The following is a 16,201-nucleotide window of genomic DNA, read 5'->3' as shown; positions in this document are numbered from 1 at the left end:
AATAAATACGAAATGATGGGATTTGTTAAGCCCTTACTATGTGCCAAGCACTGTTCTAAGCCCTGGGGTAGATACAAGCTAATCAGGTTGTCCCACGTGTCCCACTAAGACATGTCTCACTGTCTTAGTCCGCATTTTACAGATGAGGTGACTGAGGCACAGAGAAGTTAAGTGACTTGCCCAAAGTCACACAGCTGACAAGCGGTGGAGCTGGGATTTGAACCCATGACCTCTGAATCCCAAGCCTGGGCTCTTTCCACTGAGCCACGCTGCTTCTCTAGAAAGGAGAGGTTGTCTCACAGTCTTAACCCCCATTTTACAGATGAGGTAATCGAGGCACAGAGAAGTTAAGTGTCTTAAGGGCAGGGATCATGTCTACTTAATTCACCTGAACTCTCCCAAATACTTAGGGCATTGCTCTGCACACAGTAGGTGCTCAATAAATGTGATTTATTGACTGAAGAATTGGGGCTTTCCTCCCCAGCGTCTTTCTCTTCATTTCCTTTCCTTCCCACCCTGGATTAGGCATACTGTACTCTCTTCTCCCACAAAAGAAGTGACAGAATAAAGAGACACAGGGTAAATCCCAGAGTGCAGTTGAACCTGGCCAGCCCCTTGGTCCCAAAGCCCATATTGGGTTAATAATAACTATGGCATTCGTTATTATTAATAGTAATGATAATAATAGTAATGGTGTTTGCTAAGCACTTATGTGCCAAGTACCGTTCTAAGCACTGGAGTAGATATTGGGTCCCACATAGGGCTCTTGTTCTAAGTAGGACGGAGACCAGGTATTCATTCAATAGTATTTACTGAGCGCTTACTATGTGCAGAGCACTGACCTAAGCACTTGGAATGTACAAATCGGCAACAGATACAGTCCCTGCCCTTTGACGGGCTTAGAGTGTAATCGGGGGAGACAGGCAAAAACAATAGAGAAGCGGCGTGGCTCGGTGGAAAGAGCCCGGGTTTGGGAGTCAGTGGTCATGAGTTCGAATCCCGGATCTGCCACTTGTCAGCTGTGTGACTGTGGGCAAGGCACTTCACTTCTCTGGGCCTCAGTTACCTCATCTGTAAAATGGGGATGAAGACTGTGAGCCTCACGTGGGTCAACCTGATTACCCTGTATCTACCCCAGCGCTTAGAACAGTGCTCAGCACATAGTAAGCACTTAACAAATACCAACATTATTATTAAAAACAATAGCAATAAATAGAATCAAGGGGATGTACATCTCATTAACAAAATAAATAGGGTAATGAAAATATATACAAATGAGCGGACAAGCACAGTGCTGAGGGGAGGGGAAAGGAGAGGGGGAGGAGCAGAGGGAAAGTGGGGGAAAGAGGGCTTAGCTGAGGGGAGGTGAAGGGGGTGCAGAGAGGGAGCAGAGGGAAAAGGGGAAGCTCAGTGAGTGGTTGACGGAACTGAAGCAGAGAGGTTAAGTGACTTGCCCAAGGTCACACGGCAGATAGGTGGCAGAACTGGGATTTGAATCCAGGTCCCTCTTCATGTCCACCAATGACTCTCCCTCCCCACCCTCAAAGCCTTAGGGAAGGCACAACTCCTCCAAGAGGCCTTCCCCAATCCCGGCTCAGCCACTTGTCAGCTGTGTGACTTTGAGCCAGTCACTTCCCTTCTCTGTGCCTCAGTTACCCCATCTCTAAGATGGGGCTGAAGGCTTTGAGCCCCACGTGCGACAAGCTGCTCACCTTGTATCCTCCCCAGCGCTTAAAACAGTGCTTTACACACAGTAAGCGCTTAACAAATGCCATCATCATTATTATTATTCTCTGGCTCCCTGATTTGTTCCCTTTTTTTCATCTAGAGAGATAGAGAGAGGGAAAGAGGGAGGGAAAGGGAAAGAGGGAGAGAGGGAGAGAAGGAAAGAGGGAGAAAGGGAGACAGAGAGGGAGACAGCGAGAGGGAGAGAGAGAGGGAAAGGGAAAAAGGGAGAGAGGGAGATAGAGAGAGAAAAAGGGCAAGCAGGAGGGAAAGAGGGAGAGTAAGGAAGAGAGGGGGAGAGAAAAAGAGGGAGAGGGAGAGAGAAAGAGAGGGAGAGGGAGAGAGAAAGAAAGGGAGAGAGAAAGAGAGAAAGAGGGGGAAAGAGGGAGAGAGAAAGAAAAGGAGAGGGAAAGAGAGGGAGTGGGAAAGAGAGGGAAAGAGAGGGAGAGGGAGAGGGAGAGGGAAAGAGAGAAAGAGAGGGAAAGAGAGAGAGGGAGGGAGGGAGGTAGAGGGAGAGAGAAAGAAAGGGAGAGGGAAAGAGAGGAAAAGAGAGGGAGGGAGGGAGAGAGAGAGAGAAAGAAAGAGGGAAAGAGAGAAAAAAGGGAAAGAGAGAAAGAAAGGGATAGGGAAAGAGACAGGGAGGGAGGGAGAGGGAGAGAGAAAGAAAGGGAGAGGGAAAGAGAGAAAGAAAGGGAAAGAGAGAAAGAGTGGGAGAGGGAAAGAGGCAGAGGGAGGGAGGGAGAAGGAGAGAGAAAGAAAGAGAGAGGGAAAGAGAGAGAGAGAAGGAGGGAGAGGGAGAGAGAAAGAAAGGGAGAGGGAAAGAAAGAGGGAAAAAGAGAGCGCACGCGCAGGGCCGAAGAGTGCTTCGCGGAACACTATTTTTGGACTATTGGGGCTCCCGTGGTTGCGGTAGGGGCCGTGGCCCGTTTCGCGGAGCGTTGGTTTTGAGCCGTTCGGGCCTCCGTGGCGGCGGCCGGGGGGAGGGAGGCGGGGCGGAGGAGCGCTTCGCGTCCCGCCGGGTTTGGGCCGGCCGGGCTGCCGTCGGCGGGGAGGGGGCGGAGAGAGGGAGGGAGGAAGGAGGGGAGGAAGGGAGGACCGGCCGGCGCCACGTCTGTGGGCCCGGCGGCGGCGGCGGCGGCGGCCATGGCTTTCACCCTGTACTCGCTGCTGCAGGCGGCTCTGCTCTGCGTCAACGCCATCGCCGTGCTGCACGAGGAGCGCTTTCTCAAGACCGGTGAGCGCAGCCGGGCCCGGCCCCCGGGGCCCCTCCTCCCGAGCGCTCAGCGCAGGGCTCCGCACCCCGGGGAAAAGCGCGAGGCTCCAAGCGCCTGAGAGGAGCGGGGCGGGGCGGGGGGGGGGAGGGGGCGGTTTATCGTGGCCCTCTCCCGAGCACTCCGCACAGCGCGGCTCGGGGGCCCGGGAGTCCGGAGGTCATGGGTTCCAATCCCGGCGCTGCCACTTGGCAGCTGGGGGACCGTGGGCAGCTCACTTCACTGGGCCGCAGTTCCCCCATCTGGAAAAGGGGGGTTCGAGCTGCCAGCCCCACATAAGCATAATAAGGCGGGTGTTTGTCAAGCGCTGACTGTGTGCAGAGCGCCCGTACTGAGCGCTGGGGGAGAGACAAGGTGGTCCCACGGGGGGCTCACCGTCTGCATCCCCATTTGACAGACGAGGGCACTGAGGCCCGGAGAAGCGAAGTGACTTGCCCACAGTCACCCAGCTGACAAGGGGGGCAGAGCCGGCATTCGAACCCAGGACCTCTGACTCCCAAGCCCGGGCTCTTCATAATAAAAATAGTGATGATAACGTGGGTATTTGTTAAGCGCTTACTAGGTGCAGAGCGCCGTTCTGAGCGCTGGGGGAGAGAGACAAGGTGGTCCCACGGGGAGCTCACCGTTTTCATCCCCATTTGACAGACGAGGGCACTGAGGCCCGGAGAAGCGAAGTGACTTGCCCACAGTCACCCAGCTGACAAGGGGGGCAGAGCCGGCATTCGAACCCAGGACCTCTGACTCCCAATTCAATGTTTAATGTTGGTATTTGTTAAGCGCTTACTAGGTGCCGAGCACTGTTCTAAGCGCTGGCGTAGACACAGGGGAATCAGGTTGTCCCGCGTGGGGCTCCCCGTTTTCATCCCCATTTTACAGATGAGGGAACTGAGGCACCGAGAAGTGAAGTGACTTGCCCAGAGTCTCACAGCTGACAAGTGGCCCAGCCGGGATTCGAACCCATGACCTCTGACTCCAAAGCCCGTGCTCTTTCCACTGAGCCACGCCGCTTCTCAAGCCCGGGCTCTTCATAATAAAAATAGTGATAATAATGTTGGTATTTGTTAAGCGCTTACTAGGTGCAGAGCACCGTTCTAAGTGCTGGGGGAGAGACAAGGTGGTCCCATGGGGGGCTCACCGTCTGTATCCCCATTTGACAGACGAGGGAACTGAGGCCCGGAGAAGCAAAGTGACTTGCCCACAGTCACCCAGCTGACAAGGGGGCAGAGCCGGGATTCGAACCCAGGACCTCTGACTCCCAAGCCCAGGCTCTTCATATTAAAAATAATGGTAATAACGTTGGTATTTGTTAAGCGCTTACTAGGTGCAGAGCGCCGTTCTGAGCGCTGGGGGAGAGACAAGGTGGTCCCACGGGGGGCTCACCGTCTGCATCCCCATTTGACAGATGAGGGAACTGAGGCCCGGAGAAGCGAAGTGACTTGCCCACAGTCACCCAGCTGACAAGGGGGCAGAGCCGGGATTCGAACCCAGGACCTCTGACTCCCAAGCCCAGGCTCTTCATATTAAAAATAATGGTAATAACGTTGGTATTTGTTAAGCGCTTACCAGGTGCAGAGCGCCGTTCTTAGCGCTGGGGGAGAGACAAGGTGGTCCCACGGGGGGCTCACAGTCTGCATCCCCATTTGACAGATGAGGGAACTGAGGCCCGGAGTAGCGAAGTGACTTGCCCACAGTCACCCAGCTGACAAGGGGCAGAGCCACATGGGACAACCTGATCACCTTGTATCTCCCCCAGCGCTTAGAACAGTGCTGGGCACCTAGTAAGCGCTTAACACATACCAACATTATTATTATTACAAGCCCTGTGTCTTTATCTGTTGCCGAATTGCCCATTCCGAGCGCTTAGTACAGTGCTCTGCACATAATAAGCGCTCAATAAAGACGATCGGATGAATTGAAATCTCGGGGGGCAGGGAGCGTGTCTGTTTATTGATGTTTTGTACTCTTCCAAGCGCTTGGCACAGTGCTCCGCACACACTCCTAGATTGAAATCCCTCTCTGGGCAGGGAATGTGTCTGTTTATTATGTTGTACTCTTCCAAGCGCTTGGCACAGTGCTCCGCACACAGGAAGTCCTAGATTGAAATCTCTCTCTGGGCAGGGAATGTGTCTGTGTATTGTTGCACTCTTCCAAGCGCTTGGCACAGTGCTGCGCACACAGGAAGCCCTAGATTGAAATCTATGGGCAGGGAATGTGTCTGTGTGTTGTATTGTACTCTTCGAAGCGCTTCGCACACAGTAAGTCCTAGATTGAAATCCCTTTCTGGGCCGCAAATGAGTCTATTATGTTGTACTCTGCCAAGCGCTTCGCACAGTGCTCCGCACACAGGCAGCCCTAGATTGAAATCCCTCTTTGGGCAGGGAATATGTCTGTGTATTGTTGTACTCTTCCAAGCGCTTGGCACCGTGCTCTGCACACAGGAAGCCCTAGATTGAAATCTGTGGGCAGGGAATGTGTCTGTTTATTGTTGTGTTGTACTCTTCCAAGCGCTTGGCACAGTGCTCCGCACACAGGAAGCCCTAGATTGAAATCCCTCTCTGGGCAGGGAATGTGTCTGTTTATTATGTTGTTCTCTTGCAAGCGCTTGGCACAGTGCTCCGCACACAGGAAGCCCTAGATTGAAATCTTTGGGCAGGGAATGTGTCTGTGTGTTGTTGTATTGTACTCTTCGAAGTGCTCCGCACACCATAAGTCCTAGATTGAAATCCCTTTCTGGGCCGCAAATGAGTCTGTTTATTATGTTGTTCTCTTCCAAGCGCTTGGCACAGTGCTCCGCACACAGGAAGTCCTAGATTGAAATCCCTCTCTGGGCAGGGAATGTGTCTGTGTATTGTTGTACTCTTCCAAGCGCTTGGCACAGTGCTGCGCACACAGGAAGCCCTAGATTGAAATCCCTCTCTGGGCCGGGACTGTGTCTGTTATTATGTTGTACTCTGCCAAGCGCTTGGCACAGTAAGCGCTAGACTGCAAGATCTCTGTGGGCAGGGAACGTGTCTGTTTATTGTTGTACTCTCCCAAGCGGTTAGCACACAGTAAAGCACTAGGCTATAAGCTCTTTGCAGGCGGGGGAATGTGTGAATGTGTCTCCCGTCGCACTGTACTCTCCCAAGCGCTTAGCACAGTGCTCTCTGCAGACAGCGGTAGATTGTAAGCCCTCCGTGGGCAGGGAATGTCTGTTGTATTGTACTCTCCCAAGCACTTAGCACAGTGCTCTGCACCCAGTAAGCGCTAGACTGTGAGCTCTTTGTGGGGAGGGAGTGCGAATTCTTCCAAGCGCTTGGTACAGTGCTCTGCAAACAGTCATCGCTCGGTAAATGCAATTGTCCATTCCAAGCGCTTAGTACAGTGCTCTGCACATAGTAAGCGCTCAATAAATATTGAACGAATTAATAAAAACCATCGATTGGCTGGTCATACCACTCATTGACTGATCCCCCCCCCCATCCCCCTCCCTTTCGTCCTACCGTATTTATTGAGCACTTCCTGTGTGCGGAGCACTGTGCCAAGCGCTTGGAAGAGTACAACGTAATAAGCAGACACATTCCCTGCCCAGACAGAGATTTCAATCTGGGACTTCCTGTGTGCGGAGCATTGTGCCAAGCGCTTGGAAAAGTACAACATAATAAGCAGACACATTCCCTGCCCACAGAGAGATTTCAATCTGGGACTTACTGTGTGCGGAGCACTGTGCCAAGCGCTTGGAAGAGTACAACACATCAATAACCAGACATATTCCCCGCCCAGAGAGAGATTTCAATTCAGTCGTGTTTCTTGAGCGCTTACTATGTGCAGAGCACTGCCCTAAGCGCTCGGGAATGGACAGTTCGGCAACAGATAGAGACAGAGGGCTTACTGTGCGCAGAGCACTGTGCTAAGCGCTCGGGAGAGTACGCTGTAACGGCTCAACAGACACAAACCCTGCCCACAACGAGGTGCCAGTCTCTCTCCGTGGGCCTGGTCTCCTGCCTCGGTTGCCTGGGCTGGGTGACAAAGGCGGGTGATTCCACCCCGCAGCCTCCTGGACGGGGCAGGGGGCAGAGACTTTGGACCCATTTACGAACCCTTGGAGCTTTGATCGTTGAAAGTTTGGTTCAGGGTGAGGTCGTTGGTTCTCCTATGTGCACAGGGGACGTGTCCCCCACTCTGTGTACGGTGCTCAGCGCATCGAAGCGCTCAATAAACAGCACTGAGTGAGTGATAGACTAGAAGCCTCTGCGGGACTCGGTCAACCCAGTTGCTCAGTGACTTGCCACCGAGAGGGCCCCGAAGTGTGGTAATAATGTTGGTATTTGTTAAGCGCTTACTGTGTGCAGAGCATTGGTAGTTCATTCAGTAGTGTTTATTGAGCGCTTACTATGTGCAGAGCACTGTACGAAACGCTTGGAATGGACAAATCGGTAGCAGAAAGAGACATTCCTGCCCTTTGACGGGCTTACGGTCTAATCGGGGGAGATGGACAGAGAGGAACAATAGCAATAAATAGAATCAAGGCGATGTACATCTCATTAACAAAATAAATAGGGTAATGAAAATATATACAGTTGAACGGACGCCCTCTTCCTCCTCCTCAAGAGAAGCAGCGTGGCTCAGTGGCAAGAGTCCGGGCTTGGGAGTCAGAGGACGCGGGTTCTAATTCCGGCTCCGCCACTTGTGGGCTGGGTGACCTTGGACAAGTCACTTCGCTTCCCTGTACCTCAGTTCCCACATCTGGAAAATGGGGATTAAGATTGTGAGCCCCACGTGGGACAACCCGATTACTCTGTATCTACCCCAGCGCTTAGAACATTGCTTAGACTAGATTAGATTGTAAACTAATTACATCGATTAGACTGTAAGCCCGTCAAAGGGCAGGGACTGTCTCTATCTGTTACCGATTTGTACATTCCAAGCACTTAGTACAGTGCTCTGCACATAGTAAGCGCTCAATAAATACTATTGAATGAATGCTTGGCACATAGTAAGTGCTTAACAAATACTATCATTATTATTATTTCAGGTCATTTGCCAGACCGCCTCTTTGTCTCTCTCAGATCTTATTTCTCCAACTCTGTACGCCGTTTTTAAAAGGCACGCAGATGGGAGAAATTGAAAATTGAAAGAGAGACCCTAATTATTATTTTCTAAGTGGTCCCACGGTCCGTGCCGTTGTTCTGATCGGAGTGGGTTTTCTAGATGCAGCCATAAACTTTGGCCTCGTGGAGCGACTCATCTCCTGAAAGAGTCCCGAGTAATTTTCCTACTTTGTGTTATTCCCGATTGGTTTTCACGGGCGGAGGTGAATTCTCCAGGTTCCCAAGAATTCGTCCGTGAATACAGTCTGTCCGTAATATTCATGGGGACCCATTTTGGATGAGGAGCACCACACTATAAATGCTTGGGAGCCTAAGAGCGAACGACAGAATTAAGTGTGAAGAGCACGTGGAGAAGCAGCGTGGCTCAGTGGAAAGAGCACGGGCTTTGGAGTCAGGGCTCATGAGTTCGAATCCCAGCTCTGCCACTTGTCGGCTGTGTGACTGTGGGCAAGTCACTTAACTTCTCTGGGCCTCAGTTCCCTCATCTGTAAAATGGGGATGAAAACTGTGAGCCCCACGTGGGGCAACCTGATTCCCCTATGTCTACCCCAGCGCTTAGAACAGTGCTCGGCACATAGTAAGCGCTTAACAAATACCAACATTATTATTATTATTATTAAGTGTGATCCCTGTCTCTACAGAGCTTACAGTCTAGCTGGGGAGTCAGATACTAAAATAAATTACAGAATGAAAGAAACGGTAGAGAGTAAAGAGCATTTAAGTGCTGGGGGTGTGAGGAGTGAATTTCAAGTGCCTAGAAGATTACAGACGTGCTGCAGTGGTAACTGGCGGTAGGATAGGCCGGAGTGATCACACTTCTGAGTTTATTAATAAATTTCTAATGTCTGCTTTTGTGAGTTGCTCAAAATTTAATCTCTCGTCGTCTAGTCTGACCCACACTTCCCGGAGATAAATGGGTGAAGCAGCCAGAAGAAGGGGGATTATCTGCTGGGGCTCTTTGCTGTCTACAATGAAGTTTCCTGACCAAAGACCCTTCTCTGTGTCTCTTGTCGTAGACTGGCTCAGCAGGAATCTCCAAAATATTAATAATTTTGGTACACGTTAAATGCTTACATTGTGCCAAGCACTGAACTAAGCACTGGGGTAGATACAAGATCATCAGATTGGACACAGTCAATCATTTGTATTTATTGAGTGCTTATTCTGTGCAGAACACTATGCTTAAAGCTTGGGGAAGTACAATACGATATAACAGTCATGTTCCCCGCCCATAACGAGTTTACAGTCTAGAGTCCCTATCCCACATGGGCCCCACAGTATCGCGGGCGGCAGAGACCGCCACCGGCTTGATTCTCCTGAATCTACCCCAGTGCTTAGGATAGTGCTTGGCACATTGCAAGTGCTTAGCAAATGCTACAAGGAATTCTTATTGCAGCGGCCGTCAAAGAGATTATCCGGGCAGCCATCTGCGGGATAGTCCGTGGTGCTGCGTGGCAGAGTGTCAGCACTGTGGTCTGGCATCATTGACTGGAAATGGGATTTTTAAACAATTTTGGTGTACACTTTGCAGTATGCTTTACCTTCACCCACAGAATCAGTTGGCGCACCTGTTGTCTGGGAAATGAGAAAGTGCAAAGGGCACTTGACTTGAGAAGCAGCGTGGCTCAGTGGAAAGAGCACGGGCTTTGGAGTCAGAGGTCATGGGTTCGAATCCCAGCTCGGCCACTTCTCAGCTGTGTGACAGTGGGCAAGTCACTTAACTTCTCTGTGCCTCAGTTACCTCATCTGTAAAATGGGGATTAAGACTGTGAGCCCCACATGGGACAATCTGATTCCCCTGTGTCTACCCAGCGCTTAGAACAGTGCTCCGCACATAGTAAGCGCTTAACAAATACCAACATTATTATTACTTGAAAGACCCCTAGCATTGTAGTCGAGTCCTTTGCCCGGATACTTGGTTACAAAGCCTCCTTGACTGGACCGAGTCCCTTCCGTTGCTTTGATGCAAGACTCCAACACTTCAGAGTTGTAGTGTTCCGCATTTTCTCAATTTCATCCCCAAAATGCTGCATTTCAATCAGTCGGTTGTATTTATCGAACGCTTACTCTGTGCAGGGCACCGTACTGAGTGCTTGGGAGAGTGCAACACGGTAGACACATTCCCTGCCCACAGCGAGCTTAAGGTCTAGGGGAGGAGACAGACATTAATATAAATAAATTATGGATATGTGTATAAATGCTGGGGGTTGGCGGGCTTAATGGAAAGAGCCCGGGCTTGGGAGTCAAAGGTCGTGGGTTCTAATCCCGGGTCCACCAGTTGTCAACTGTGTGACTTTGGGCAAGTCACTTAACTTCTCTGTGCCTCAATAACCTCATCTATAAAATGGGGATTAAGACCGGGAGCCCCACGTGGGACTACCTGATGACCTTGTCTCTACCCCAGCCCTTTGAACAGCGCTTGGCACATAGTAAGTGCTTAATAAATAAAGGGAGCAAGTCAGGGCGATGCAGTAGGGAGTGGGAAAAGTGGGAATGAGGACTTAGTAGGGAAGGCATCTTGAAGAAGCTGGGCTCTGAATAAGGCTTTGAAGGTGGTGAGAGTGATTGTCAGATATGAAGGGGGCGGGCGTTCCAGGCCAGAGGCAGGATGTGAGCGAGAGGCTGGTGGAAAGATAGACAAGATCAAGGTACAGAGAGTAGGCTGGCATTAGAGGAGCAGAGGGGTGACGTGATATAGGAGGGGACAAGGTGATTGAGTGTTTTAAAGCCTATATTAAGGAGTTTCTGTTGGATGTGGAGGTGGATGGGCAGCCACTGGAGGTTCTTGAGGAGTCGGGGGGATGTGAACTGAACGTTTTTGTAGAAAAATGATCCAGGCAGCTGTGAGGCAGAGTGGGGAGAGGCAGGAGGCAGGGATGTCAGCAAGGAGGCTGATATAGTAATCAAGCTGGGATAGGATAAATGTTTGGATTAATGCGATAGTTTGGACAGAGAGGAAAGGATGGATTTTAGCGATATTGTGAAGGGTGAACTGACAGGATGTAGTGATAAATTGAATATGCGGGTTGAATGAGAGAGAGGAGTCAAGGATAATCAAGGTTAGGGACTTTTGAGACAGGATACCTACAATGATGGGAAAGCTAGGGGGAGGACAGGGTTTGGGTGGGAAGATAAGGAGTTTGGTTTTGGACATGTTAAGTTTGAGGTGATGGGAGGACATCCAAGTAGAGATGTTTTGAAGGCAGGAGGAAATGTGAGACTTCAGAGAGGGAGAGGGATCAGGGCTGGTGGTGTAGATTTGGGAAACAGCCACATAGAGTTGGTATTCATTCAGTCGTATTTCTTGAGTGCTTACTATTCATTCAGTAGTATTTATTGAGCGCTTACTATGTGCAGAGCACCGTACTAAGCACTTGGGATGAACAAGTCGGCAACAGATAGAGACAGTCCCTGCCGTTCGACGGGCTTACAGTCTAATCGGGGGAGACGGACAGACAAGAACAATGGTACCATGTGCAGAGCACTGTACTGAAGCGCTTGGGAAGTACGGTTCAGCAACAAATAGAGACAGTCCCTGCTCACAGCGGGCTCACAGTGTAAAAGAGGGGAGATAAACATCAAAGCAAGTAAACAGGCATCGGCCACATCATTATAAATAAATAGAATTACAGATCTATACACATCATTAATAAAAATAAATAGAATTATAATTATAAATATGTACATATAGACACAAGTGCTGTGGGGTGGGAAGGGGGGTAGAGCAAAGGGAGCGAGGCGGGGTGATGGGGAGGGGAGGAGGAGCAGAGGAAAATGGGGGCTTAATCTGGGAAAAGAGGTAGTTGAAGCCATGGGAGCGAATGAGTTCTCCAAGGGAGTGGGCATAGATGGAAAATAGGAGACCCAGAACTGAATTTGAGGGACTCCCACAGTTAGGGGGTGGGAAACAGGAGGAGCCCATGAAAGAGACTCAGAATGAGCAGCCAGAGAGAGAGAGAACCATGAGAGGGTGGCGTCAGTGAAGCCGAGGTTGGATGTTTCCAGGAGAAGGGGATGGTCAGCAGTGTCAAAGGCAGCTGAGAGGCTGAAATTTTCGAGTGATTTCTCCCCTAGATAGATAACAGCATAGCCTCTACTACTGCCTGTCTTTATCCTCCCTTTTTCTGATGGAGCTTCTACCTGCAAAATTAGAATGAAGCACCCAGTGGCTTCACTCTGTTGCCCAGATCAGTTTTCTAAAAAAAAAGTAAAAGGTTCAGTCCACATTTCCTCATTCCTCCAGCAGTTGCCCGTCCATCTCAGCATTAAGCAGAAACTTCTTACCATCAACTTTAAAGCACTCCGTAAACTTGCCGCCTCCTATCTTAACTGACTGATGTGTTACTACAGCCCGGCCCGCCCGCTTCACTCCTCCAGGGCCAATTTACCTCAGTCTCATCATCTGTCTCAACATTGACGCATGGGCAGGGCACGTGTCTGTCAACTCTGTTATATTGTACTCTCCCAAGTGTTCTGCACGCAGTAAATGTTCAATAAATATGGTCGATTGACTGGCCCGTTGCTCATATCCTTCCTCTGACCAGGAATTCCCTCCCCCTCCATGTGACAGACCACTACTCTCCCCACCTTCAAAGCCGTATTAAGAGCCCATCTCCTTGAAGAGGCTTTCCCGGACTCAGCCCTCCTTTCCTCTTCTCCCACTCCCTCCCGTGTCACCCTGACTCGCTCCCTCTGCTTCCCCCCGGCCCTCAACCCCACAGCACTTATGTATATATCTGTAATTTTATTTATATTCCTGTCTTTCTACTTGGATTGATGTCTCTCTCCCCCCTTAGACCGTGAGCTCACTGTGGGCAGGGATTGTCTGTCTCTATTGCTGGATTGTATTTTCCCAAGCATTAGTACAGTGCTCTGCACACAGTAAACTGTCAATAAATACGATTGATTGATTGATTGAGGTGGGCTTGTCTCTCCCCGGCTCTTTTGCCCCTCCTTGGGATTAGCCACGGGGCAAAATGTTGATCACTCAGACTTTCTGGCGTAAACTTGAATGTTCCTGCAAACCATCCAACACCCTTGCTGGGTTGATGCGGTAAATTATAGTTGTCTTTGATTAGTCAAAATTAAGTAAACTTAAATGTTCCTGCTAACCATCCAACACCTTTGCTGTGTTGATGTGGTAAATTAGAGTTGTCTTCATTAGTCAAAATTAAATCCACGTTTCTGACCCAATGCCTTCCCCAGATTTAAGGGCTATTATTAAAAACTAAGGTGGTTTGCACAGCTGCTGTTAATTTGGTTAATTTAGGCCTATCCCTTCCCAATTTGGTATAGTTACATATGTGTTGTGTGTTACACATATTTTATACGTATGTACGTGTACACGTTTTGAAAAGTTGGACCCTGAGTTTCGTAACTTGACATTAGCTGGGTGGATCCTGCCCTTAGAAACAGGATGAGCCGGGAGGGATAAACCGGAAAATGTCATTCTAGCCGAGGTAATTTTGTGCCTTTGATTTTTGTGATCCGATTGAAATTTTGTGTAATTGGAATGTTTTTACTGGAACTGTTAATTTAAATAAAGAGTAATCGATTTAACTTAATATTGCTTTTTCTTTTCTGAAACAGTATGATTTCCAGATAGTTTGAAGCTAGCCTTTAACGGTGACTAGAATTAATCTTTTTCAAGATGGATGGGTAAATGGCTAATGTAGTATTGAGTTGAATGCATAATAAAATTTTATTATAGCAAATCATTTTTGTATTATGCAGTTGGCTGGGGAACAGACCAGGGGATTGGAGGATTTGGAGAGGAGCCAGGAATTAAGTCGCAGTTAATGAACCTTATTCGATCTGTCCGAACAGTTATGAGAGGTAAGGAAAATAATCTGATTTAGTCACTCTGTTGAGCCCCTGGTCTGTAAAGATTTACCTCTCTATTGTGATTCAGAAGGCATCTATGTGTCAGCCCCCGAAATCGTTCAGGGCTTTTATTATCCCATTTTATTTCCCACTGTCTTTGGCCATCAGGCAGTTATCGCAGGTGAAGTTTCTTTCCTGCGTCCCTTGGGAGACTTGATGGTTATTGGTGAGTCTGTAGAGAATGGCTGCGCGACCGAGGTATGCGTCACCCGGAACTCTCCGAAAAAGAACTCTGGAGCTCTGAACTCTGAAATTCCTTGGTCTGGGGCTACTCACCAACCTCCTGAGCTTGTGAACATGTTTTTTAGTGGAGGGGTACATCAGTTCTGAACCTCGCCTTGATCCAGCTCCCCATTCAAACTGATGAGAAGCAGCATGGCCTAGTGGATAGGGCAAGGGGCTGGGAATCAGAAGGACCTGGGCTCTGATCCCGACTCCGCCACCTGTCTGCTGTGTGACCTTAGGCAAGTCACTTCACCTCTCTGGGCCTCAATTTCCTCATCTGTTACGTCTGTGAGCCCTGAGTGGGACGTGGACTGTGTCCAACCTGATTAGCTTCTATCTACCCCAGTGGTTAATCCAGTTCCTGACACATAGAAAAAGTTTTGGGAATATGAGCTCATACTTTTATAGATTTAATGTCTACCCCTATCCAAGATTTACAGATATTTAATGCTGTGTAATGATGAGTATTCGTATGATTTGCATGTGATTATATTCTTCCTTTTTTCTTCCCCCTACAGTACCACTGATAATAGTAAACTCAATAGTAATCGTGTTGCTCTTACTGTTCGGGTGAAGATCAATGGAAAAAGCTCATGGAATCTGAAGTAGAGAAGACAGCAAGGAGCCGTTCCTCTGAGCTACTGGGCTACCTGGCTTAGCGGGCACATTTTGCACTTGGCCTAAAACATAAAGCTGACAATAAAAGTCTTTTCTAGTTATCTGATTTCTTAATGTTCACTTTTAAATTTGGTTAGAGAAGAGAAGATCGATGCAGTGGTGCTGGGCATATTCAGTACTGGAACAAGTTTGTTTACTAATTGTTATAACTCGTTCAGTTGTAATGATTGTTCAGCGGGCACAATATGCGTGTTCAGTTTTTTAATTTGTTTTCCTTCTTGGGGATACATTTCCTTTAGACTTCAGCCGGGTTTCGGCTGATGTGTGTGAAAGAGGATGATTTTTTTTTCATATTAAGTTAAAACTTAGAGGATTTAAATATTCTGCCTATCGAGTGATGCCACCTAAATTTTGACTTTTCATGTTAATAAAATTTGAATTTGGGAGGTTAGGAATAAATTAATTTTCTGACCCTTTGAAGATAGCGGTTTTGAGAATGTTGACGAAACAATGTAAAATCTAAGTGAATAAGCCTGTGTTAAGAGTGAGAGATTATAATTAGGCAAATCATATGATAGCTAAAATTGTTTTTCTCATTTTTCTTAAAATATTTACTACTTTTTGGGGTTATAGTTTACCTAAATGGGTGAAACCCGACCTTTGCTTCTACGTCCACACACCAGTAGAGATTCTGCACCCTTTTTACAACCATGACTCATTCAGGAAATCAAACTGAACTTTCTGTTTGAGAGCTTATCGTAGTGCTTGGAATTGATACAATCATCAGTTGTCCAGTTGAAATCTCTGCGTGCAAAGGTTGCATTTTCTGTGAATCGAGTTCTCTTGAAAATCCAAGTAATGCTACCTCTCCATTTCTCATGGGAAAAGGGAGTGTGAATGAGGAAATTGCTGTTGGATAAACTTTTTTTAAAAAAGTTCATAGTGTCATCTGGTACCATTCTGTGAGGTCGTTGAATCTGTACGTGGGTGGTTTCCCAGGAGATTGTCAGTATTTTAAAGAAGTGTAATTTCTTCATTTTTAGAAAAAGCATTTGTAAATAAAATTGAATTTCTAAGTTAACTACTTGTTTGCCCTAACAAATGGTATTTATAATCGTCTCCTATTCAAGTATGATTTTGCTGATGGTGAACTTGTATCCGTGCATGTGAGCTGGGATCGAGTGTCGCGTCGGGAATGACGGGTGAGGCCTCTCAGTGCTGAAACCTCAGGATGGTGAACCTGCTCGGAGAATTTGATTCCTGCACGAATGGCTTGCTCCGCCGGTCGAGTTGGCGGATGTAGCGGCACATTACGAAGTGCACGTGAGGAATTTTCCCCCCTGTAAGCGAGTCATGGGTGAGCTCAGGACACCCCACCTTAACCTCCTC

The 16,201-nt window shown here is 48.5% G+C and overlaps 1 protein-coding gene across 1 annotated transcript; it reads left to right on the top strand.

Annotated features, from left to right (window-relative positions):
* The first annotated feature begins 2,775 nt into the window (after positions 1-2,775).
* IER3IP1 (immediate early response 3 interacting protein 1) lies at positions 2,776-15,893 on the top strand. Its single transcript, XM_029060589.2, has 3 exons — positions 2,776-2,959; positions 13,820-13,921; positions 14,713-15,893. Exons 1-3 carry the CDS (start codon positions 2,869-2,871, stop codon positions 14,766-14,768), a joined length of 249 nt encoding a protein of 82 aa, XP_028916422.1. The 5' UTR covers positions 2,776-2,868; the 3' UTR covers positions 14,769-15,893.
* Positions 15,894-16,201: the final 308 nt, after the last annotated feature.

This window comes from Ornithorhynchus anatinus, chromosome 3, assembly GCF_004115215.2.
Source record: "Ornithorhynchus anatinus isolate Pmale09 chromosome 3, mOrnAna1.pri.v4, whole genome shotgun sequence".
In the NCBI taxonomy this organism is placed as follows: Eukaryota; Metazoa; Chordata; class Mammalia; order Monotremata; family Ornithorhynchidae; genus Ornithorhynchus; species Ornithorhynchus anatinus.
The sequence above is the reverse complement of the archived record's forward strand: the minus strand, read 5'-3'. Positions and strand labels throughout refer to the sequence as shown.